At 39.3% G+C, this 24,218-nt stretch overlaps 1 protein-coding gene across 2 annotated transcripts in view; it reads right to left on the reverse strand.

The window, feature by feature from the left end:
• Positions 1-6,742, reverse strand: part of DIAPH3 (diaphanous related formin 3) — a 202,819-nt gene extending 196,077 nt beyond the window's left edge. For both annotated transcript variants that reach the window (XM_088159730.1, XM_088159729.1), the window contains exon 1: positions 6,477-6,742. In XM_088159730.1, the coding sequence (XP_088015856.1) occupies positions 6,477-6,626 (150 nt within the window). In that variant the 5' untranslated portion in view covers positions 6,627-6,742. The remainder of the gene's footprint in view (positions 1-6,476) is intronic.
• Positions 6,743-24,218: the final 17,476 nt, after the last annotated feature.

Here is a 24,218-nt window from a genome sequence, read left to right on the forward strand (position 1 = left end):
TCTTATATTGCAGATCCAAACAGCAGTATGTACTTATTAACCTGAGGCATTGCCTATATAAGTACCCCAGTCAAGTCCAGGTAGAGACAGTGAAGAAAAGCAAAGCAATGACAAATCCCACTTAATTGGATCAACAGTACTAGTCTGATCTTTTGTGCCATTATATCTATTTCTCTATCTTTCCATACGTATATTTACAGACAAAATTCTCTCTAGGTGTGCTACAAGCAGTTCAGGCTAACAGGATCAGAATTCAGGAGAATGATACCTCATACAGGACTCTGATCCCATGTCTTCAGCATTTTTTCCACCAGCACTACAGGTCAGTGTGGCCTCGAATCAATGAAGACCAGTCTAGTACAATATTGGGTATAGTCTACACCACCTAAGAGTTTTGGCACTCTACCTAAAGGGGCGTCATCTACATTCTCCACAAGTGGTCTTTTCATTCAGGGGATAAGCACAAAGTGATGTTGCTCATCTAGCTTTCTGAATGAAAGCAGATTGTTTGGTACTTGAGCTCAGATCATGCCTGGCAGGGATGGGCATTGTTAGTATGACAGAAAAACTAAAAAAATATGGTTTTTTTATCATAAATGGAAGTAGAAGACAGACAAGCACAATGCTATACACCCCCGCCAATATGAGAGGGGTTCTAGCATACAATGTAACATGATGTCAGGCAACTAAACAATTTCAATATGAATGTCCTCCACCTCATACAAGTATTTCAAGTTACAAAAAAAATGTAAAACCCACATTCCAGATATTTTGGGATATTCATTTTTGCCTTTTCTACAGATTAAAACATAGAAACAAACCCACTTATATACCCCCTCCAAATCACCATGCACATGTATAGGTTCTTTGATAAATGACAAAGTGCTTCCAGCCTGCATGTGGCCATGAGAAAAGAAAAAAAAAAAAAAAGAAAAAAGAAGGGCTTAAGCAAGATGAGTTTTAGAAGAACCAGCTAGCTTATGCCTGAACACTGAAACAAGACAAACGAAGACTAGGAACGTTCATATAATCACATATTCCCCTCTGCCCTTTGTAAATTTGAAAGTGAACAAAAACTCATTGCCCTTAATATTATTACCAAAAAAAGATTCAATGCTAGCTGTTTTTCCTCCAAAGGATATTCTCCAGCAGAAACACAAGTAGAAGACCAAATCAAGGACTGAAGGAAACCTCTAGACTCGGAGAAAAGTTAATTGGATGATTACAGTGAATGCTATCACTTTAGGATCTCCTTTGTAACAATGTTCCCTCAGTAATTTTGCTACCTCAGTCTGAAAACGCAATTTACAAACTGCACAGCATTTCTTGCTTTTAATTTCCAATATACTACTTCAGCATTTAGATAATGGCTTTATCACACACTGTCTCTGCTGCTTGGAAAGCAGTCTGGAAAGCAATCAGAAGCAAAACTACCTTAACACGACAGGTTCTACGTGGTCATATTCTTTAGGCATTGACGAGTTAAACTCAAAATTGGTGCTTACAGGTAAGATCATATAACAAAGTGCTAGAACACAGCAGTAAAATTTAATATCATAACCCACAGCGTTAATTCATGCCAACAAAAATAACAGCATGAAGAATTTACAATCCTACAAAGCTGCGATAAAGTGTTTTAGGTAACAGCTGTTCAGCAATCATTTCTTTAAAAGACTAATTTAGATTCAAGGTCTTACACTGCAGCATAACTGCAGCAATAATTCAGTCACTTTGTAATTAAAGATATTGACACAGATTGGTCTTACCTTTCTACTCTATGCCAGAGAAATGGAAGCGCTTTTCCTCTTAACTACATCTTTCTTTGATTTATAGACACTGTTAAATGCAACTGTTAATTTATCTATTTTTAACAGATTGGTGTAAACAAGAAACCCTTCCTGACTTGTAAATTTCATAAAGAACTTAATAAAAAAAACCCATAACCTGAAAGTCACTGAAGTCAGGTCAATGGTATACTGAAATTAATAGAAACACCTCTAATTGGAGGTAGAAATTGAAGTTGATTTTTTGAGGACTAATGTCTACAAGATGTAGTATCAGGAAAGTGTAGTTGGAAGTCACATAATGTAGCACTCACTATAATGATTTCCAAACATTTCTAAGGCAAGGAGGGGGAATCAAGAAGGGGAAGTGGCAAACAATTTCTTTTTACCCACCCCACTCCATCCTGGTAGATTTCAGAAGCTTCTTGCTCAGTCAATGTATACACAGAGAACAGGTACAGATCTGCCATCCTTTAGTAGATTTTCTCTTTTTACAAGGTCCCAAACCACAAGGGTGGAGGCATCAGCATTCAATAAGCTGAAGTACCACAGTACCACAGAAATTCTTTTGCCCTTTTAAAAATCCCACTCTTCTAAAAACTTGGACCTGCTGAACAAAGTCATGCTGGTATGTGCTTCAAAATGAACCATAACTCCTTAAAAATATATATTTAAAATTATTCTGCAAAAGAACCAAGACAACTGAGGCTTAAAACTCATTCACTTCTTCTGAGAAGCTAGTTTATTCAGGAAGAGTCCTTCAAGGCCCCATTTGACAGGGCTAAACAGTTATAGTGGCTGATTCCAGTGCCTCTTTCTCCTCCCTCCACCCCTCATATGCAGTGGGTTTTAAAAAACAGTATTTTCCCCAGTTAAAAAGAATTTTCTTTAGAAGGGAGAAAAAAAAAAAAACGGAGATGTATGTTAATGATGTCACCTTTGTCAACCAGCAATCCAATTTCACCTCAAGGTTTGTCAGGGAATCAAATTATTTTTCAGATTAGCATATCTACTATGATAGATCAATATGTTGCATTGACTGGAAGAGTCCAACCTGGAACTTATTTTCAAGCTCTGAACACTGAGAAATATTACACACACATAATCTGTATTACTTGAGGTCAATAAATCTAACAGATAATTTAACTTGACAAATGTACACAGATAGAAATATAACTAAGGTAACATGAGGTATGGCACTCTAAGTACCCCAGAGAAAAGAGCACAGCCTAAATCTAAGACTGGATTACAGAGAGCCCAATGGGGTGAGAGCCAGGTTTTACACATTCTGACACAAAATTAATTTAACTAATAAAATTACATTGAAGATGTATTACAGAAAGAGATAGATGCAAAGAAGTCAAGTTGGAAAATACCTCTAAGATCATCAAGTCCCAAACATAAACCAAACATTGCCAAGTCCATCTCTAAACCATATCCTTAAGTGCTGCATCTACACATCTTTTAAACACCTCATGAGATGATGACTCAACCACTTCTACGGGCAGCCTCTTCCAGCTTGAGGCCCTTCCCTCTTGTTCTGTCACTTGTTACTTGGGAGAGGACACTGACCCCCACCTCATTACAGCCTCCTTCCAGGCAGTTGTCGAGAGCAATAAGGCCAGCCAGTGAGTTAACGGCACACCTAGAATACAATCCATGTTCAATCCATAATTCTTCAGTCCCTATCAACAACCAAGGATAAAATCTTTGCTTTAAGACATTATTTAAAGATGAAAAATAGGACTATAGGAGCGAAATGCTTTTGAAAATTGCAGTTTGATTAAGCATTGTCATAAATTAAGGACATGCTCATCTATCCCTGCTTAAAAAGAAACTGGGCAAGGGAACAGGAAGAGGCCAAAATAAATTATCAAAACCCACACCTACCTACAAGAGGATTATATACCCTATAAAACGGAGTCAGAACTCCAAATTCGACCCCCTTTATTTTCTGTAGCTGAGATCTCAACACCATGACTTCAAAAAACAGTCATCTGATGCCTATATTGAAATATTACCAAAATCACATTTGCATAGCCTGGAAAGCCTAGACATATGCCCAATAAGATTACCTGCACCAAAGAAAAGACCTTTTTTCACTGAAAATATGAGATTTCCTCTAAGAAAAAAAGTCTCAATGGCTTTTATCACATATTTATCCATGTTCTACTTCCTATAAACTCTTGTACTGCCATTTTAACACATGGTTAGCAAAATTGAACATGATGGCAACACACTACTTCTGTTTTAGCACATACTTAGACCAAAAGAAAACCCCAAAAACCACTGTGCTATCTGCGTAAGAACTTGACAGTTAAAGTATTGGTAATAAGTAAAACCTCTTGACCCAGAACTCTTGTCAGTCACAAACACACAGAAATCCATGTCTCACTCACTAAACGAATAACCCAACTCTCAAGTCTCAGCAACAACACTATCCAATCTTTTATAGTGGCCAGACCACACAGGTTTCTCCTCACAGATCATATACTAAAGCATGTGGGGTGAGACTGGGAAGCTCAGGTGTCAAGAGACATTTTGGGGCAAGTGGGGAGAGGTTGGGCCTTGCTCTGATGAGGTGACACCCTGCTCTGCACACACCCTTCCCTCCTGGGGCCTGTATCCCAGCCCCACACTGACTGCCAATCCCTGGCGTAGAGGAGGCAATGCTCCACACCTCTGGAGCCCTTAATCCAGCTCCTGAGTGGCCAAACAAATAGAAGTCCCACCTGGGGGAAGGGCCCCAGAAGGCCAAGGGGTATTTAAAGCTGAACACAAGACAAGCACATCTCTTGACCCTACCTCCTCTTGGAACTTGTATCAGCTGAGTACTGCTGGAACCTAGCAGCTGGTACCTATATGCATCCTTTTCTATATCTTTCCTGTCTTCCTCTCCTTCTAATTCCTCTTATTGGAATTTTTGAGTAACTTAAAATCAGACAGGCTTAAAGTTTGCCAAGTCGAATGGGCTAAATTAATGCTTTGAGACGTATTTTATGTTGATTGAATGTTGCACCAAACATTCAAAAACTTTTTGCCAAATTTGTTTGATTTTCTGAGATTGCCAGTAAAGTCTTTTTTGTTGTTTTGATCACCTGAGAATATCTTGTTGCTATTTCTCCTGTGCATATAACTCAGAGTACAGGAACAACCACAAGCCCTTTTAAAAGCCTCATCAAGTGAGGGGCTTACACATGTCCAGCTATGTCACCTGCATGACTAAAACGCAAGTGTCCCCAGTGGATACACAGCCACTTACAAAGCCAAGCAAATAGCTCTTGGTCACAGTTTCATATATGTCCATTCTAACATGTAGAAAAAGACACAGGGACATAGTTCAAACAGCAGTCTCTGCAGCCACAATACAAAACAGAATATTCCAGGAGCAAGCTGTGACCTTCCAGAACAGGTCTGGCCAGCATGTTTGATATCGCTTATTGGCTAACTTTTTTAAACCTGTGCACAAATGCCAGACACTCAAGTACTGAATGTTACACAAATACACCTTAGAATCAAGAGTCTAACCATGTAAGTGTTATGGTTTCTCTTTTTTAATTATGTAACGAATACATATTAGAGAAGGTGGGTTCAGGGACAGATGAACAAAGATCAACATGCATTATCTAAATATGAGTCTGGGGTTCATCTCCTCTGAATGTGGCAGATAGTCCCTGAAAAGAGGTTGTATTGAGATGGGGGTCAGCCCTTCTCCCAGGTAACCAGCGACAGGATAATAGGACTCAGTCTGAAACTGCACCAGGGGACATTTAGGTTGGACATTACGAGGAATTCCTTCACAGAAAGGATGATTAGACATTGGAATGGGATGCTCAGGGAAGTGATAGAGTCACCATCCCTGGAAGTGTTTAAGACTGAACATGGCACTTGGTGGTGTTCGGTCACAGATTAGACTTGATGATTCCAGAGGTCTTCTACAACCCAATTCATTCTGTGGATACAAGGCCTGTAGAATATATGTTGTTTCCCATCTCTAATGCTTGAAGTTATCATGATGTCCAAACAAAAACTGATTATTTCTGGGTACTCTTTGGTTAGAACACATCTTGCAGGCAAGTTACCTCGTGAATAAATATAAACCACCTTGACTTTCCCAATTTCTTGGTGTGATAGACAAAAGCTTGTAAAAACGGGCCTACAGAGGAGAAATTTACTATGCCCTTTAAATTCAAAGACCGTTTTTCACCGTAGATGTTATATCAGTAAAGTTTAAAAAAAGAACACGAAAATACCAAAACAAGCAACACAAAAAAAAAAAAAAAAAAAAAAAAAAAAAAACCAAAAAACCAAACAAACACCGCAGTCCTATTAGAAGTAACATCGTGTAAGAGCTGGAAGTCTGTTATACTCCCCTTGCACACATCGCTGTCACGCAGCAAGTAACGGCAATGAAGCTTTGTGATGAAGCGTTCGGGAGAGGCCTAAAACTTGCTGCATCCTTTCACACGGGCTAGCAAGAGGCGAGCTGGACCAGGAGGGATCAGCTTCGAAGCCCAGCTGGACCTGACGGCGCCACGTATTGTCACTCGGTCCCCCGGTCTCGAGGGGCCCCAGGCAGTGACTGGCCCCGGAGGGGACGGCGGGGAGGAGACAGGGGGGGTCACGGGGGTGCACATGCCGGGCAGGCCTGACTCCTCGGGCACTCCCACCGCGGGACTGGCCGGTACTTACGAATTTGGGCTTCCTGCTGTCCGCCGCCTCCTCGGGGCCCCCGGCGCTCCCGGCCCCCGGCGGGCCCTTCCGACGGAGCCCCTTGTTCTCCCGCCCGCCGCGACCCGGCGGCGAGGACGGGGCGCAGTAACGCGGCCGCGGCGGCTCCATGGCCGCGCACGGGCGAGGAAGGGAGATGGGCAGGGGGGAGCTCTGCCCGCGATGGGGCCCAGGCCCGGCGCCCCGGCCGAGCTGGGCGCCTGCGATTAGCGCGGCTTAGCTGGGCTCGGCCAGGCAGGGCGCCGCGGGGGGAGGAGCGGGGCTCAGCGCTAAAGCCGCAGCCCCGGCGCAGCGCAGGATTTAGCGAGGAGAAGCCCCTAATCCCGCCACGCCCGAGCCGCGCGGGGCCTGCGCTCCCAACGGCCGCGGCTGGCGGAGCGCCGCACCGGCCCGCCGTCCGAACCGTCCCGCCACTGCCGGCCCCGCCCCCGCCCGCCCGCCCCGGCCAATCCGCGCCGGCGCGGCGGGAGCGGCGCCCCCCGATTGGCGGGACCTGTGCCCGTCTCCGGTGAGTCAGCGGCTCGCGCCGGGCCCTGTCCCGTCGGCAGCGCCCGCGGGGAACGGGACGGACCCGCCACACACACACACACACACACACACACACACACACACACACACACACACACACACACACACACACACACACACACACACACACACACACACACACACACACACACACACACACACACACACACACACACACACACACACACACACACACACACACACACACACACACACACACAGAGGAAGGGAGAGTCTGTTTCCTTACCGTGCAATCCCGTCTTCTCTGCATCCTGTCTGTTCAGGATCTGAACATGGGCCGGGTCCCCAACCTGTTCGGCCTAGGATGCCGATTTCCAACAATGTGCTTTGTTAAAAATTCCGATTCCGTTCGTCAAGCCGCTGTTTGACAGGTGAAAAGTGCTTCATCTATTTCTATATGACATTTTTATATTGTTAGAACACTGACTTTTATATGTAATATACATTATTATATAGAATCGTAGAATCATCGGGTTTGGAAGAGACCTTTACAATCATCCAGTCCAAAAATCCAAATCACACAGCACCAGATCCAGACACCTCTTAAACACCTCCCGGGATGGTCATTCCATCACCCCCCCACAAGCAACCTATTCCAATGCCTGCCCATTTGAACAGTGAAAAAAAAATCTAATATCTAATCTGAATGTCCCCTGTCTCAATTTAAGCCCATTTCCTCTGGTCCTGTCACTGCAGCAACAGTAGACTGGCCCTCACCTCCATTAGAACCTCTTTTCTGGTAGTTGTAGAGTGCAATTTATATATATAGACATACATACATACATACATATATATATATGTCATACATACATATCTATGTTATATATAATTAATACGTATCATATTACTTTTATACCAGCTTGGTGGTATTGGGTTAAGAAGGCAGAATGACACAAAAGAGACATAGTCCCTACCCAAAACAGTGGCAGCGTTTCCATCATCCTCCTGCGTCCGAGTTTCTGTTTTGTTATGGACACAGTCTGTGTGGAGGAGCTGCCAAGGCCAAAAGAACAGGTGTACCTACAGTCTGCATTTGTTTAATGCAATCTGTTGTTTTCCATCACTGAAAGACCTGCAAGACTCTGTGGTTTATGGGGAAATATATAAATAGAGATTTCATTATGCTGTAAACTAGCAAATTGCATATGGTTTACAAGGCAATTGAATTCTCATTACTTCAATCAATACCTTGCATTTATCTTTATTTTAAATTAACGGTAGTTAGAATAATGATGCAAACTGGAGAATTATGTAGGAGAAAATCTATTTCCAAATATCAGTGTTAGGAATCATTAAGAAAAGGAAGACTAATACTCAGCATTTATATCTCCAGAGTATTTCCTAAAACAGAAAAAAATATTTTCTGTCATTCAGTCCTTCACCATGACTTACACAGGCAGTGACCTACAAAATGTAACATCTGCCAGTACACATAGTTCTGCAGCACAGCAGAATTCAGCCCTAGACTCAACCTTTGCAAGGCAAGGAGCTGTGGGGCCATGCAGAATAGATGTCGTAATTATTTGTATACGTTAAACTGTTCATCTTTTGGCACCTTTCTATAGATGTTTTGTAAATTTATATTGGAATTCTTTGTGGAGAGTATAATTAGCAGAACACTGTTTAATGTCATGGTTAATGATTTCCTGGAACATTTGATTAGAAAATTAATCAGGCTATGTGTGCGTATGATAAAGCTGTTTAAATGGACCTGCTAATTGCACTGTGGTAGAACACAATGGCTTGTGCCAATATATCACTGTGTTGCAATAACAGAGAAACACTGAAGGGAATAATTTATCAGACAGTTTTACTGAGCCAAAAGTAAATGCTAGTACTTCTGATCTATTATTATTATTTTATACTACCCCTCTTGCACTCATTAGGTGTTTCACAGAACAAATACACTCTTGCAACAGCTCAGTTTACCAAGATTAATCATGACTGAGAAAAAGAAATTGTGAGAAAGAAATATATCACTAATGCTAAAATTGTGCAGAGGTTCTACTTAGTCATAGCATGAATATTGTCTGGGGCATGCAAATAGCTTGGACATTTTGCATTATTTTTGTTCTGGAATGAGAATTTTTCAAATATAAAACTCTGAGACAAAGCAAGTTCATAAAGTTAACCATGGATGTTTGCAGAAGTAGTCCTTTAGATTGATGGATTCATTTAGGCTTTTAGCATTATGTTCCATCTCTCTCTCTTTTATTTTCTTTTTTAATAAACTGTGACTCATGACTTTAAAAAAAAAAAACAACACAAAAAAGCAAATCAGAAAACTCTCCAAATATTTATTGTTCCAGGGAGGCAGTTTTTCAAATACATTCCTGTGCAAAGTATTTCAAAGCTGGCCTTTGCATTTAGGCAGTTGCTCACATTTCATTTGGAGACACCTAGTTCTTTCCTATAAGAAGATGATAAAACAGTCAATTAACTGTTCTTTCATGAGGCTCATCCCTTTGAACTGTCACATAAAAGTTATGAAGGATTTTGTCAGAAATGTTGTTTTTACAAAGCAAGCACACAAGTTCAATACTACTCTGTTTAATGATGCTAACAAGGAAAACCTTCTTAGCCACAGTTCCTGAGGCATGGCAGAGGCCAGCAAATGGCACATGTCTTTTCAGAAAAAAACTACTTCTTCTTCCTCCCAAGAAAAGCCCCAAACAGGCAATTCTAGCCCAAATCCCTCAAACTTGCATTGCTATTTGTAAGTTGTACCAATTGAATATGTAACTTATTCCTTTCCTACCGTCTTATTCAAAAAGTTAATACAGGAGTTACAGGAGATATATGATTGTTAACTCATAATGCCAGTAAAAATTGCTTCTGAAAAACATGGCCTGTGTCTTATAGAGGCAATTGATGTTTGTTTTATTCAAGAAAATCTTTAACGGTTGTATTTTTATATTGCAACAACACTCATTAATATTTTAAATTTATTGCAATGTAATGTCCTTAATGTAACATGTGGCTAAGGTCTTACTTAATTTTCACAGCATGGGTGGCTTGCAAAACATATTATTCCATTATTAGGATAATGGGAAGATAAAATCTCAAATTACTCATCTAGTCTAGCCTGTTAAGTTTATTAAGGAATGTGGCTGTAAGTTTATCACACTAAGAAATTAACAAATTTATGTTACAGTTATGTGAAAATTCATAGTCTGTTCAAGTAATAAAAGTTTTACAAAAGTATGCTTTAGGGGTTTCTTTTCCTCTAAAATAATTATTTTGGCTTTTTTGCACATAATTTGATTGTCATTTAGTCAGTGTCACTACCACTGTAGTAGTATATGTAGTAGTCTATGCTACATTCTGTTTCTAGCATAGACTAGGAAAAAAGAAATTCCATAGCTAAAACTATCCTGGAAGATCATGATAACCAGAAATAGGAAAGAACTGAAAATTTGCCAAGTAATATGGCACTAACTTTAAGTTCTTACAAGAGAAAAATGTATTAGGTATTTGCTAATATGTGGTTATGGTTATGAACTTAGTTGTAAAAGCTTACAGGACTATAAGTCTACTAAAATGTGACAAAATGGTATTTTGCTTTTAATAGTCTTCATAAATGATGGTTTTTCCTTTGCTTAAGCTCATGATCAGGATAACTTCTGTTTGTTATGAATCTGTTTGAAGAGATTCTGAGAACTGAGTTTAGGCTAAATGCTTGTCGTGGGTAACAGACTGTTATTTATTATATTCCATCTCTATCTCTGCCCAAACGTGTTACTGTCTTTTTAGGACCCACCACGGCAAGAGTTGGAATTGCAGGGCATCTGGGAGGTGCGGGTCCCCTGGTCCCTTTTCAAGCTTGGGGCACCTGATCCAACCTGCTCTTGTGCCTGGCATTGTTTGCTGAAGGTGGAGGCTCTGCTTCAGAGGGGGTTGTTTTGGGCTTTTGCTTGTTTGGTGTTTTGTTTGTTTTTCTGACCTTGCCATAGTAGCCACTCAGAAGAGCTGCATTTCACAATCACAAACTGTTTCAGAGTGACCTTGGAGAAGTGAGCCGGTTCCTGGGGCTGGGTCACCCTGCATTGGTGCAGCCCAGGAGCTGGGAGCTGTTTATCTCTCCTGCCTTTGTTTTTCTCCCTTTCTTCTTCTAACTCTCTTCTCACAGAACATAACATCGAGTGGGTTAAAAGTTTTCTATGTTCTATGGGCTAAGTCTGTTCTCTGATAAGTGATGTTATGCTGCATTTACTCTTTTGCCAATGTTCCTTTATTTCCTATGGTTTGCCAGTAAACTTTCATGTGTTTTTTTACCTTTTAAGAATATGTGGTTGGGATTGTCTCCTCTGTGTCTACCCAGAGCAAAAGAACCTTGATTAAACCCTGGAATTAAGGGTAAGTAACTGGGGTGCCACATGGGTGCCCGTGGAAAGGGTCTGACACTATTCTCCCTTTGTTTCTCTACACGCGGTCAGCAGTGGGGGTCACCACCTTGCAAGAGATTTGAAAATATTTTGGGTGTTTCTTTGTTCCTGTGGAGTTGGTGAGATTTAGCAATTTTCTATCTAGTGATTATTCACTGTTATTTTTTGCCTGTTGCTGTTTTGCTTGTTAGCAAATAGTTATTTTTTCACTTGTATCTACTCATATTCATTCCTTATAGGTGGAAAGGAATTGGTTGAAACTATGGTGAGACAACTCATTTTAGACAATCCACTTCTTTAAATTGTCTTAAACCAAGACAGTGATAAAAAAATAGTAATTTTCTTTGATAGTCCCTGGGCTCTTCTTTGGTAACAAGATCGTTTTTCTCCTGTGATGCTTTAAGAATGCATGGTGCCACTTGTCTTATGATGCGTCTCTTTTAAAGCCCTGTTCTTACTCTCATCTGTCTTCACTGCTCAGCATGCTATTGTACTGCTGGAAGTACTCAAAACAATTGTTTGCCATCATTCGTTGGCACCCTGGAAGACAAGTATGTGTGCTAGTTAATACTTGTATAATATTTTAGGCAGAAGTAGAGAGGAACTTAGGACAGATAATTAAAGAAATGCTGTTTTGCCTGTTATGTCAAATAGTCTGTAAAGACAAGCAGCTTTGAGCCATTTTGATCACAGTGTTGGTAAAGCTGAACTCATCAGACCTCCTGGCACATATATTTCTTGTTTCTTAAAAATATCTGAACTAGAGTCTTCAGAAAACCGTTCTTTTCTTCCCTTTCTTATATAAAAAGTATAATGGTTTTATTTCAGGAAAGCATGATGGTCATATTTCTTGCAATTCATTTCTGTTACCAGCAGAAATACTTATGGAAACCAGAATATCCTTGATTGCTATCCCAATTCTTTATTGCTAGGAGTCTTGGGCTGTCACACTTGCACAATGCTATCAGTGCTAAGTGTCAATGGAATATGTATCTTGCAACAGTTATAAAAAATACTTTGATTTTAGAGAAGCGCAAAGGATTTCAAGGCTATTCTTCATGTTTGCATGGCAATACTTTCCAGACACTTAAAAAAAGATCTAATTAAATGATTCAAGCTGAAATGAAGTTTCCAATGAGAGTTGTGTCTAAAATACTAAGTACCTTTCTTCTTGTTACATGGGAGTTTTTACTGAAGAAAACAACAAAGCAAGATTCTGCAGGTTTTAGCAGAACCTGCAGGTATAGCTGTCTTTACTCCAGAATGGACAGACAAGAAAGACATCCCTGCAGACAGCATATGTCACAGTCCTGTTATTGATATACCAGTCATACCTTTTTAAAATTTAACATACAAATATTTAACAAGCAAAATTTAACATGCAATGGATTAATTTTCTCTCTTTTCTAGTTATAATTTAAGGACTTTGAGAAATAGTTGTGGTCTGAATAGCACCATTCTCCTTCAAGCTTTCAAAGTCACCCTGTAAAAGATGAGGATATAAGAAGTAGGGAAGTAGTTTGCTTCATCAATTTATTGTGGATTACATGTTGCTAATAATTTCTCACAAAATATTTTAGGCTAGCCTCTCATTCAGCTGAGGAAATCTAATATACCTCCTTCAAGATAAAGCCTAGATGGGAAAAAATCAGTAAAGAAGTCCATTATACAGTTCATCAAATGGATCTTTATGAGGATATTTCAGATGTGATTTGTGGCACTATTTAGGATACATTGCATACTACATTACTATAAAGTTCAGGTTTGTAATTTAATTATGGGCCAAATTATCTTCAGTTCTAACTTTAGTTGAAGTGACTAGGCCAAGCCTGACAGGTGATATAAATTGTAAATGGTCCGAGTGTCATGGGCCGCAATAAAGGCTGTGTTACATAATTTTATACTTCGTGCGGGATTTTCAGAGCCGCCTAAAGAATTAAATGAGCTGTTCAAACCTTGTCTATTCTATCATTATGCTATTAAGTGTTCCTAGTAAAATTATTGCAAACATTCGATTTTGTCCAAAAGAAAATAAATATATTTTCAGAGGATAAAATTGTGCTGAAGTTTTGTTGTGAATATAAGGGTCCACAGAAGTGTGATCAAGCTTAGTGATTTTTTCAGGGCATTCACTGCAAAGATTTTAAGCCTTCTGTCAGACTGCTGAGATGTAATTATCTTCCATTACTTCCTGATAACTCTCCAAATTCCTCATAGCTTTCCCTTTTTAATATACTTCTGTATTTTTTTTTATGATCACTTTCCAAATTTCCTTCTAAGATTCTGTCTTTCATTTTTCCTTGTGATAATTCATATTACTTTCTACTAGGGCATGATACAGTTTGCTTTCAGAAATCCCTTATTTTCTTTTGACAGATGTATCATTTTAAGAGAGAGAGAGAGAGAGGGAGGGAAAGAGAGATAAACACATATATGTATGTGCATATATAATGCTTTTTATGCTTTAGTTATGTATTGCAGAAGTCTCAAAATTGACTATAATTTGTTTATATAACTTTTATTTCTCTCTGACTGATTTTCTTATTCTAATCCATCTTTAAGTTTTTCAATCTACTTTTTCCTCTTGCAAGAGTAGTGTATATAATCATGTTATGGTTACTGCAACTTAATATTCAATTACATTAAGTACAGTACACGTAGATTAAGAAAAAAGCTTCCTCTTGTTTTAAAAAAAATATATATATAATTTGTGGAAATTCCTGAAATACATTATATATTTTATATAATTTTGCGGGTAACAGAAGTCACTCTATTACTAACCAAACTACATGGGGTTTTTTTGATGCTCTGTTCCTTGGCAAGTTGCAATGGCCAACCTGATTTTTAATGGCTTTTTAACACATATAGTCATAAATTTCTACAGAGTGCAATGCACTGCCTTTCTTATGTTAAATAGTAGCTTCATCTCTTGACATAGGATGATGAAAAGTGTAATTGTAGGGTGTACTTTGCATCACAAGTACTCTTCCAGTGCAGCACAGCTAAGCTTAGGGTTTTTTCCTAGGAAGTTTCTTAAGTGGCAGTTTTATGACAGTGTGAATCAGAACAAACTTCATAAGTTTCCATCTCCCTTCACCTATGTTATAATAAATGAAAGCTGTTGGTTAAGGAAAATGAACACTTTCACTTATTTTTACAAAGTATTTTTGCAGAAATGCAAAGATGATTATGCTGGATTGTGATACAGGTTATCCTGCAGAACCTAGAGATGCAATTAGCTCTCAGATATGTGTTTGAGAGGAGGGAGGCAAGTAAAAGAAATTGTATTGTAACAATTACAGGATTGTTCTTCAGCTGGCAATAGGCAATAGGGTCTCAGATGGTTTTGGGTCATTGTACGACAGCCTAACCAGAGTGGACAGTTATGAAACCAAGGTGTATTTGCAAGAAAATCAGAGGCCAGTTGACATGGTTTATGTTACCTTATAAATGGAAAATTTAGAGAAAGCAAAATCTCAGCCTCTGTTTAAGTGTTAGGGCATGGTGAGCACCAGCTTTCCCTAAAGGTGCTGAGGAATGTGCCATGGCCAGCACGACAAGGGTCCATCCCACTGACCTCAGCCCTCAGGCAAGAAAGACCATCCCTGAGGTGAAAAGCAGGTTTAGCCAATAGTCCAGATTGTCAGGAGGTGTTGTGATGAAGCAAATCTGAGGAAGTCAGGCCAAAGATCAGGGTCAGGAACAGTTCCAGTGACTGTAACAAGGGTCTGGTGATGGTTGGGTATATCTACAGTGAAGCTTGGGACTCACATAGAGAGCAGGATCAACAGGGCTCATAACTGGCAGAGTGAAAGTCTGTTTCCTTTTCTGTGGTGTGATACATGCAAGAATCCATCATGTGTGTGCATGTCATGAACAACCTCATGAGGCTCAAGAGCTTTGTTTGTTACTCCTACAGCCACCTTTTATCAGAGAGAAAAACAATTCCATTTTTATGTGTGCCTATTAGTCTCTGAAAAGTAATGTAATTCCTTATCCCCATCTGTCTACAAAGCCGTATTTGTTTTCATTCATGAGTTCGTTTGCCCTTGTATTGAACAATCATGCTGGTACCAATGAAGAGGAAGTCTCCTCGAACAAGTAAGGAAAGCCTTTGACAAGATTTAAAATCAAGCAGGAAGTCATCAAGAAGTCAATCACTATACCCCACTAAGTGCTCATAAAATTGTTATTTACCATATGTTTTGTGAGCTTCAAATCTGGACAGCAGATAGATGCAGGTTTTCAATTTAGAAAAACACCAACACAGAGTACAAAAGTACCTCTTTTTGTGCCATTGAAAGAGAGGGAACATGAAGATCTATCTGCACAGGCTTGCAGGATGCTGGGACATTGATAAAGTCAGCCAAAACGTGATAATGTAGATACAGCACTTGGGTGGATGATATATACTTTCAAGCAGCTTGCTTTATATGAACCACAACACTGAAAAAGGAAGAATGTTGCCCCAAAAGTGTTTCAAAATATACATGACTAAAAGCAGTGCAGTGGTCAACTCTTTTTTCATTCTTTGCGGGAAATAAGAATAGAGTACCACGAAAGAGTATTTTTGGAGGAACAGCATGCACAGGAGCAAAAGCAAGGCGAAGAGCTCATCAGCAAGAGCAGCAGGCAGGCTTGTGTATGGAATGTTGCTGAGAACTGAGCTCTGGAATGTACCAATCCCAAATAAACTGCATTGCTTCAGCATATCATGAGCTTGGCTCATCCATCCTCTACCCCTCAACAATGGTGTTACTCATTTTAAGACTCCTTGTCTCTGTAATGATCACTCCAAGTTCTGCTTAGGTGATATGACTTCCCTGTGGCCCCTCATGTTGCAAGTCAGTAACCGTACTGGGAACAAGTGACAATATTACTAAAATAAGAAAGTATTTCAGAGTCCTATGGTTCTGTAAAACGAAATATGCGGGAGTTTTGTAGCATTTATGTGTAGGGAAGATCCATATTGTCTGGCTAAGGACTATCTAATCAGTAAAGAACTAAGCTAGGCTCTTTCTATGATTAAGGAGTTAGCACTTAACTGAAGTTCTCACTTTTATCAGGTGAAGAAACATCTGCAAAAAACAATTCACCTACTCTTAAAATATGAATTTAAAGCAAATGGAAAGAAGAACCTCTGGAGATCCTTCTATGTTTCCACTGAATGTAGAAGATGCTTTGATACCTGGTTTAGACCAGAAGAGTACATTTAAATGCTAAAAGCAGATGAGGTAAATCTCATTCTCTCAAACTGTTCTAGGGATTTCAGCAATTTTCAGTCAATAAATTCACTCCCTTTCAAAAGATTTTATTACACATATTCATATTAATTCAGAATCACAGTTATATTTAAATAGCAATGTTAATGGCTCCTTGGAATTAACAATAAAATTCTTTTGTGATCCTCGGAGAATAAAATCTTGAATAATCACACTTCCAAGGTAATCTGCACGTCTTTGAAAATAGTTTTTGATAGTCTGAAAACTGAGGGCAGATATTTTTTACCCTGAAAGGTTTAATGACTAGTTCCCTTACTTCTTTTGCTGCGGACTGTTATCATTATGGATATTAAACTACTTGAAAAACTGTGGGAAGTGTTAAGTTGCAAATATACACTCCTGTTGTACAGAATTACTTGGATGGTGATTAAAAGAATTAATGCTGCTGCTAACCTAAGTGTTCTAAAACATTTTCTTGGTGAAATTTATCCCATCTTTCTGTTGTCTTTTTTTTCCCCCTCTTTTCTGCTACAGTATATTGGGTTTTTTTCTCACTTGCAGAGCTTAGCATTCGACCTTGGAAACTTTGGCAAGATGAAGAAATTAACTCCCTAATATGTGCATGACAGCAGTTCCATCATTAATATGTTACCTTTCTAAACAGGTACCTTTGTGCCTTCTTCCCAGATGGCATTCAGTCTATGAAGAAGTCATATGTAAGCATCCACAAGCAATTATTATTTTTTAAATCTTTCTTTAGAATTCTCCTTTGCCAATCTGCCCACAGAAGTGAAGAATTAAATACAGCCTCTCTTATTGTTATGTATTGCTCCTGATTTAGTCTGCATCTCCTGTCTGTCTTCCACAGAGACTGCAAGCTTTTGGGGCATTGCTTTTTTTTCCATTTAAAACAACTCTGGCATTTTATAATAATAAACATATTGATTAGTACACAGAGCTTGATACTTGTGTTACATGCAAAGACTAGAACACCTAAACTTTATTTGATTTCTAGACTTTCTCTGTTAGTGTCTGCCTGTGTTTACATGAGAAAATTCACCAGAACAGATATATGAGAATAAACAATGCTTGCTTTCCATACCTAACTTTCCACTCTTTGAATAGTATTACAAGTAAGTGTTGTAATTTTTAAATGTTCATCATATTTAGTAAATAATCCATTCTTTATAATTGACATTGTTCAATACAGTTTTCAGGCTTGTGGTATTTTCTAGCTTTGAACTATACATGTGCACAATCTCGTAATTGAATGTTTTATCTCCATGTCTATTAGTATGGCTTCTGAGAGGGAGGTGGGGATGGATATAGTTATCCACTTATATTTTAGGTCGAAATAGAGGAAAATGGTCTGTGTATCTGGAATCAAAGTTGTCATTGTATAACCATTTATTTTTAACTGGGAGATTATACAAGCTATATTCATTCAGATTCAGCCCAATGTAAATCATGGCTTTGCAATCACTTAGGAGTTGTATCACATTAATCTACAGTGACAGTGTTTAACAGAGTCTAGAAAGTCGTTTGATTTCACACTCTGTAAATGACAGTTCTTGATTTTCTGTAATATTTTGGATCACAGACAAAACCTTGTTTCAGTAACTGCATATTAACTGGACGGTTACAGCTGAAATGCAGAACGGTTGTGGTTGGGTGATATGATCAACATTCATCACAAGCTAATAATGGTGATTCTGAACATCTTAATTGGAGATCACACAACTCTGTGTAGTGTGAAATAAGATGTCTGGGCGATTGCAAAGATTTTGACTGGTCCTTGTGCTGATAGCCTGCAGAAGATTTTAATACTCTGAAGTCACACCAGATGGGCAATCTGCTGCAGTATATATCTTGGTTCAGTTTTGAGCTGCAAGGGTTCTGTATCTGATGTCACCTCAAGGGGAAAATGATAAACAGCTGCACTAATGACATTTTTTAATCTCTCTACTCTTGATTTACCTAGGCTTTGACTGATACAATAGTCAGTTTAGGAAAACTGTACAAAGATCTTCTACAATACCAAGAAAATGGACCAGAAATGGAACTGGAAAAAAATACATACCCATTATTTAGCTGCTCTATGCATGCCTTCTAATCTTACGTGCAAAATTTAACTTGTTGTTGCAAAATAAGTTTGGAAAAGCATAGAGATATGAAGAAAAATGGCAGAGAGAAGTGTAAAGGAGTACAGATAAAATTTTGATTAATTTTTATAGCTGAAAGAAATGTAGTCAGTTTTCTGGATCAATGGAGTTATTTATTCTGGTAGTGAGTAGATAGCAATACCAGCTCTCCCCTACTCCAAGGTTTTGCTGGATACATTCTTTCATAGAATATTCCATGGAAACAACTTGAGTCAATTTGAATTCTGCAGCCCTTCACTGCAGCCCCCATAACTGGACTTTTGTCTATTTTGGTACAGGAAAACTCAAAGCTTTGGGTATTTTGTAGTGTTTTGCATCTCTTTCAGTGTGGAATTTTAGCACAGTTCATCATCTGAGTAACCTGATCAGTAGGTTATGCAATTAATATGAACTAGGGGTTATAGTCAACTTTTAAAATATTATTTTAAATAAATTCCTTTGGACTATAGCAAACATGAAATATGTCATGCTAAAAGCGAGAAGGAAGTATGAGGAATTAAGATCTGCTGTTATAATAGCTGGGTTTGAATTAGAAAGCCAAAGAACAAACTAGATGTGTGTACTATTAAGCAGAAACATTTGGCACTTGTCACTGAATAAATAAGATATCATCTAAGTGCTTTGCCCTGATGTGGCTGCTGAACACAAGTATTGTGAGCAAATGGTAGAGGAAATAATCTGAGTTGAAAAATAGGACATGTAAAAGACCACTAGAATTTTCACCTGGATTGTGAAAGACGAGCAAAAAATTTAAGTAACGCTTACATTTGCCATCTAAGCAAAGAATGAGGAGGAAGACAATCGTGATGTCCTTTACTTCTAACTGTATCTGGTTCTGTCACTTATTATGCTTCGTAGTTTTTAATTAACTCAAGCTAATTGTTAAGTAACTTCATCATGTTAACACATGTTAACATCAACACTAGGAAGCCGGACTGAGGATGGGGCCTTCCACACAAATGTGAAGTGCATGAAGGAAGAATGTAAAAAAAAAAATCTGAAAATATATAAGAATCGGCTAGGGTTGCAGAAGCCAAATGTGTAATGCCAGGAAAGAAGAGACATCTGATAAAAATCCTAATTGAAACTGGAAGCTGGAATACACAGCTGAAGATTCAGAATTAATGTATAAAAGCGTGACATAGCTTTTCCTGAGAACTGAATTCAGGATTTTCTCAAAGTCAGGACAAGCTGAGAAACCTTGATACCACTTGAAATTTTATGGAGAAGTTCTTTCACCTTAATCTCTGTCATTCAAAACCTTTTTGGCTTGACTTTCCTTCTTTGAGAATCAGAGAAGACAAGATAGAAGGAAATTATGTGGGACTCTACTCCAGCACATTATAGGATAACTTATACTTGACTTGCCATGAATAAGCTGAGAGTCCAGATAGGTGATTTGTTTTGAAAATGTGATTTCCTGAAAAATGTCTTAACTTTGTTTGAAAGACTACAAATAAACAAATTACACCAATTCTGAAGAAGATTGTGTCTTAATATTGAACTGAAGACAGCATATCCAAAGTGGATTATGATGGACATAGCTGCTTTATGCTTGAGGCCTGCTCAAGAATAAGCAGTGTCCTGCACTGCTCGCCTCTGAAGTACTGATGAATGAACAAAACACTTTCCAGAAAAAAAGGTCTAGATAACTCCATTCCTAAGAGAGTTTGCATTTTTTTTTCATTGAGGTGTACAGTACAATACAGTGAATTAAAGAAATTTTCATTTCTATAGCTGAATGTCATTCCCTTTAAATGAGATACTGGCAGTTAGATGGCTTTGATTGCTGCCAGCTGTCAATACCCCTAAGGAAAGCCAAGATACTTCTACAGTGGAAGATGAACAAGAAGCCTGCTGATCAAACACATCACAAGTTGTGTCAGAGGATTAGAGAGTTAAATAAAATTGATGTGTGTTTACACTCTTCTGATCATAAACAAGCTGCCTATGAGCTTTGGTTTGGTTTTGGGTTTTTTTTTTCCTTACAGAGAACACTTCATACTCCAGTATGTTAACTGTTTTTTGTCGTTTCTATTCTTGCTTTGTGGAATACATGTCTCTAGATAGAGAGGAAAGGAGTTAAAACAGCCATTTTCCTGTTGTTGAAATGTTTATTTTACTTGGATAAGTACCATTTAAATAGTCAACAAGAGTAAAAGTGGTTACTTGTTACTGTTACTTGGAGTAAGTGGATATATGGGCTGAATTTTCAAAATTAGACACTCAAAACTTGAAATATGCAGTCAATTCATTAATCAAATGCCTGCAGTGTAGTACAAGTCACTTACTGGTGTTGCACACAGTCTCTCACCTTGTATTTGTGTTTGTATGCATAATTTAGACAAACACACGAGATTATACCTAATTTTGTAAAACGTAGTCCGTATGTTTTGTAAGTCCCCTTCTGTTTCTTCTTATTACACCTGCTTACTGCTAGAGTTCAGCAGAAAATTAGCTGAAAGCAATAAAAGTGGAAGCAAAGACTAGCAATATAGCTTAAAAAGTCTAAGAACAATCTTAAAAAGTTTAAATCTGTCTTTATATCTATGCACTGTCAAGTGGCTGAGAATATGAAGTGATTGTTTGGGTTGATTTGTTCTCCTTTACAGCCTTCAATGTTAGCCAAGTGACATGTTTCAACAATCTGTGGAGCTGATTAGTGTTGGCTGTAGGTGCTTAACAGATATACCTCCTGGGAGGACATGTCCAACCTTAACAATCTTAATAAAAAAACAAATAATATTTAATTATGTTATATGGTAAGGGAGTGTGAAGTTTTTATATGTTTTACTCCTCAAAGAAAAGAAAAAGTATATATTTTTTCTTGATAAAAAGCTACATTTAATGGAAATTAGCATAAATCAATATATCTGAGTATTGCATCAAGGTATATATTGCACCAAGATACATAACACCAAGGTGTCCAAAGTCTGCAAAAATTCTTAATAAATCTCATTGTGCCTTCTGGGACACCAACCCCTGCAAAGATTTTTTTCCCCCTGAGTTTATTAAAAGCTTCTGAGACACTTTTAATGACAGGTAGTCATTATGTAGCAGCCACAGTAGGGAATCCTGTAGTACTATGCAGCTTATTTGTCAGTTGTCTTCCTACTTGGAGAGACATATTGGCTGAGTAAGGAAGCTAATCACCAAAGTCCCCTGTCCTTTCATGAGGCGCCTCTTAAATCTCTTTCAAGAGGAAAAGAAATCCTAGACAACTCACAAACTGAAAAGCAGAGACCAGACTGAACAGTCAGCCAGCAGCAGTCGTGTAAGAAGGGAAGTAGAGAAGGGTTAAGAGCCAGGCCTATGAGGTGTGTATCTGAAGGGAGGGCAACAAGAGGCTCTTCTCAGTGGTGCCACACAATAGGACAAGAGGCAATGAGCGGAAAGTTCCACCTGAATATGAGTTAAAACTTTTTTTACTGTACAGGTGACCAAGAACTGTAACAGATAGCCCATAGAGCCTGGGGAGTCTCCCTCGTGGAGATAGTCAAGAATTGTCTAGGTACAATCCTGAATAACAAGCTCTAGGGAGCCCTGTCTGAGCAGGAAGGTTGGACTAGATGGCCTCCAGTGGGCCTTTTCAAACCCTAATATTTTATGTTTCTTTGATTTTGTGTGATCTCATATTCTTCACAGGCAGGTCATCTATGTGCTTTTCTCAGTGATCCTAACTTAAGCTTAGCTATGTGCTAAAACCAAGGCAATATAGACTAAGAATAGAAGTTCTTAGTAGTATTCTGTTTTCATAGTTTTTCTAAATGTGAAGGATATGAATATATTACTGGAATGGGATGTAGGACTCAATTCAGTTTTTGATCAGATACAGATCCATGGCGACTGTGAAAAAACAAGTAGAGGCAGTAAAAACAGGTCACAAAGGCTGTGTTTACTTACACCTCTCTAGTATGATTAATTTTAATATTATTCCTAGCTTTCTGAAATGTGCCATGTCTGTCTTCCCCAAATGCACATTCTTTTTCTGTGAGTACCCAGAGGTAGATGAAGGGTTGGTCTGTGTGTGCAGTCCAGCCGTGGTAGTCAGTGCATGCCTGGACTAGGGAAAGCTTCTCATTGTAGATGTAGCTGATGAAATTTCTCTAACAAGTAATGAACACATTACCTAAATTGCCTTCTGAGCATCATGAAGATTGGTTCTCTTTTACCTCTGTGATGTCCTGCTAATGTGGGCACCTGACTGAGGTTGGGTGAAAGGAATTCCCTCCTCCTCTTTTGTGCTTTGAACCTCTTCAGTGAGGTGCCTTCTTTAATCTTCCCTGTTCCTTCCTTTTGCTTTGAAGGGAGGTTTTGTTCCGTATATTCATCAAGGTTTTTTTTTTTTTTTGGAGGGGGGATTGGAGTTTTTAGGCCTTATTATTTAAATGTCTGACAACCTCTAAACTTGAGTGCTCTGATCTTTAGAACAGCACAGCGAAGTAGGAGGGCTCTCTTGAAGAAAAAGAACTGAGGATTAAAGTAGCTCAAATGACTTCTCAGCAGCCACACACTGAATGTGTGGATGAGTGAAGCCTCCAGTCTAAGTGCCATCCCTGCCCCAAATCGCGTGTACATGGTGGGGGTGGGCACTCCCCAGCAAACTCCAAGCTGAACCAACCGGGGAATAGGAGACCCTGGTCCAGGCAGGGTTATCAGGTGGGCAGAAGGTCTGTGCTGGTATTTGGGGGAACCTCTGAGTGTGGGCCACTCATGGGACAAGTGTGTGAGTGCTGCCCGTGTGCATCCAGCGGGACCAGCCAGTCAGTCAGGGGCCTGTGGGATGAATAAGGGGAATGAGACCTGGGAAGGAGTGCCGGGTGGGCAGGGGGGCCATGCAAGTGCTCAGAGCATCCATAATTGTGTGTATGCTTGTGCACAGCTAAGGAAGTGTGGATCTGATGAGAGGACAGTGAGGGGGATTGAGAACTGGCTGAATGGTAGGACTCAGAGGGCTGTGGTCAGCAACATGGTTGAAGTCCTGTAGCTTAGCAGTGAGTCCAGTGGGTCCAGTCTTGTTCAACTTATTCATCAAGGACTTGGATGAATGGATAGAGCACACCCTCAGCATGTTTTCATATGATATAGAACTGGGAGGCGTGGCTGACACACCAGAAATCTGTTCTGTCATTCAGTGGGACTTGGACAGGCTGGAGAGTTGGGCCAAGAAGAATCCAGAGAAGTCTGTCAAAGGGAAGGTGAGGGTCCTGTACCTGGGGAGGAATTACTCCATGCCCCAGTATGGGCTGGGGGCTCATCTGCTGGAAAGCAGCTCTGTGGAGAAGGACCTGAGAGTCCAGGTAGATGGTAGTCTGTCCATGGATCAGCAGTGTGTCCTTGTGGTCAAGAAGGCTGATTGTATCCTGGGCTGCATTAGGAAGAGCA

This window comes from Sturnus vulgaris, chromosome 2 (assembly GCF_052056855.1).
Source record: "Sturnus vulgaris isolate bStuVul1 chromosome 2, bStuVul1.hap1, whole genome shotgun sequence".
NCBI lineage: Eukaryota > Metazoa > Chordata > Aves > Passeriformes > Sturnidae > Sturnus > Sturnus vulgaris.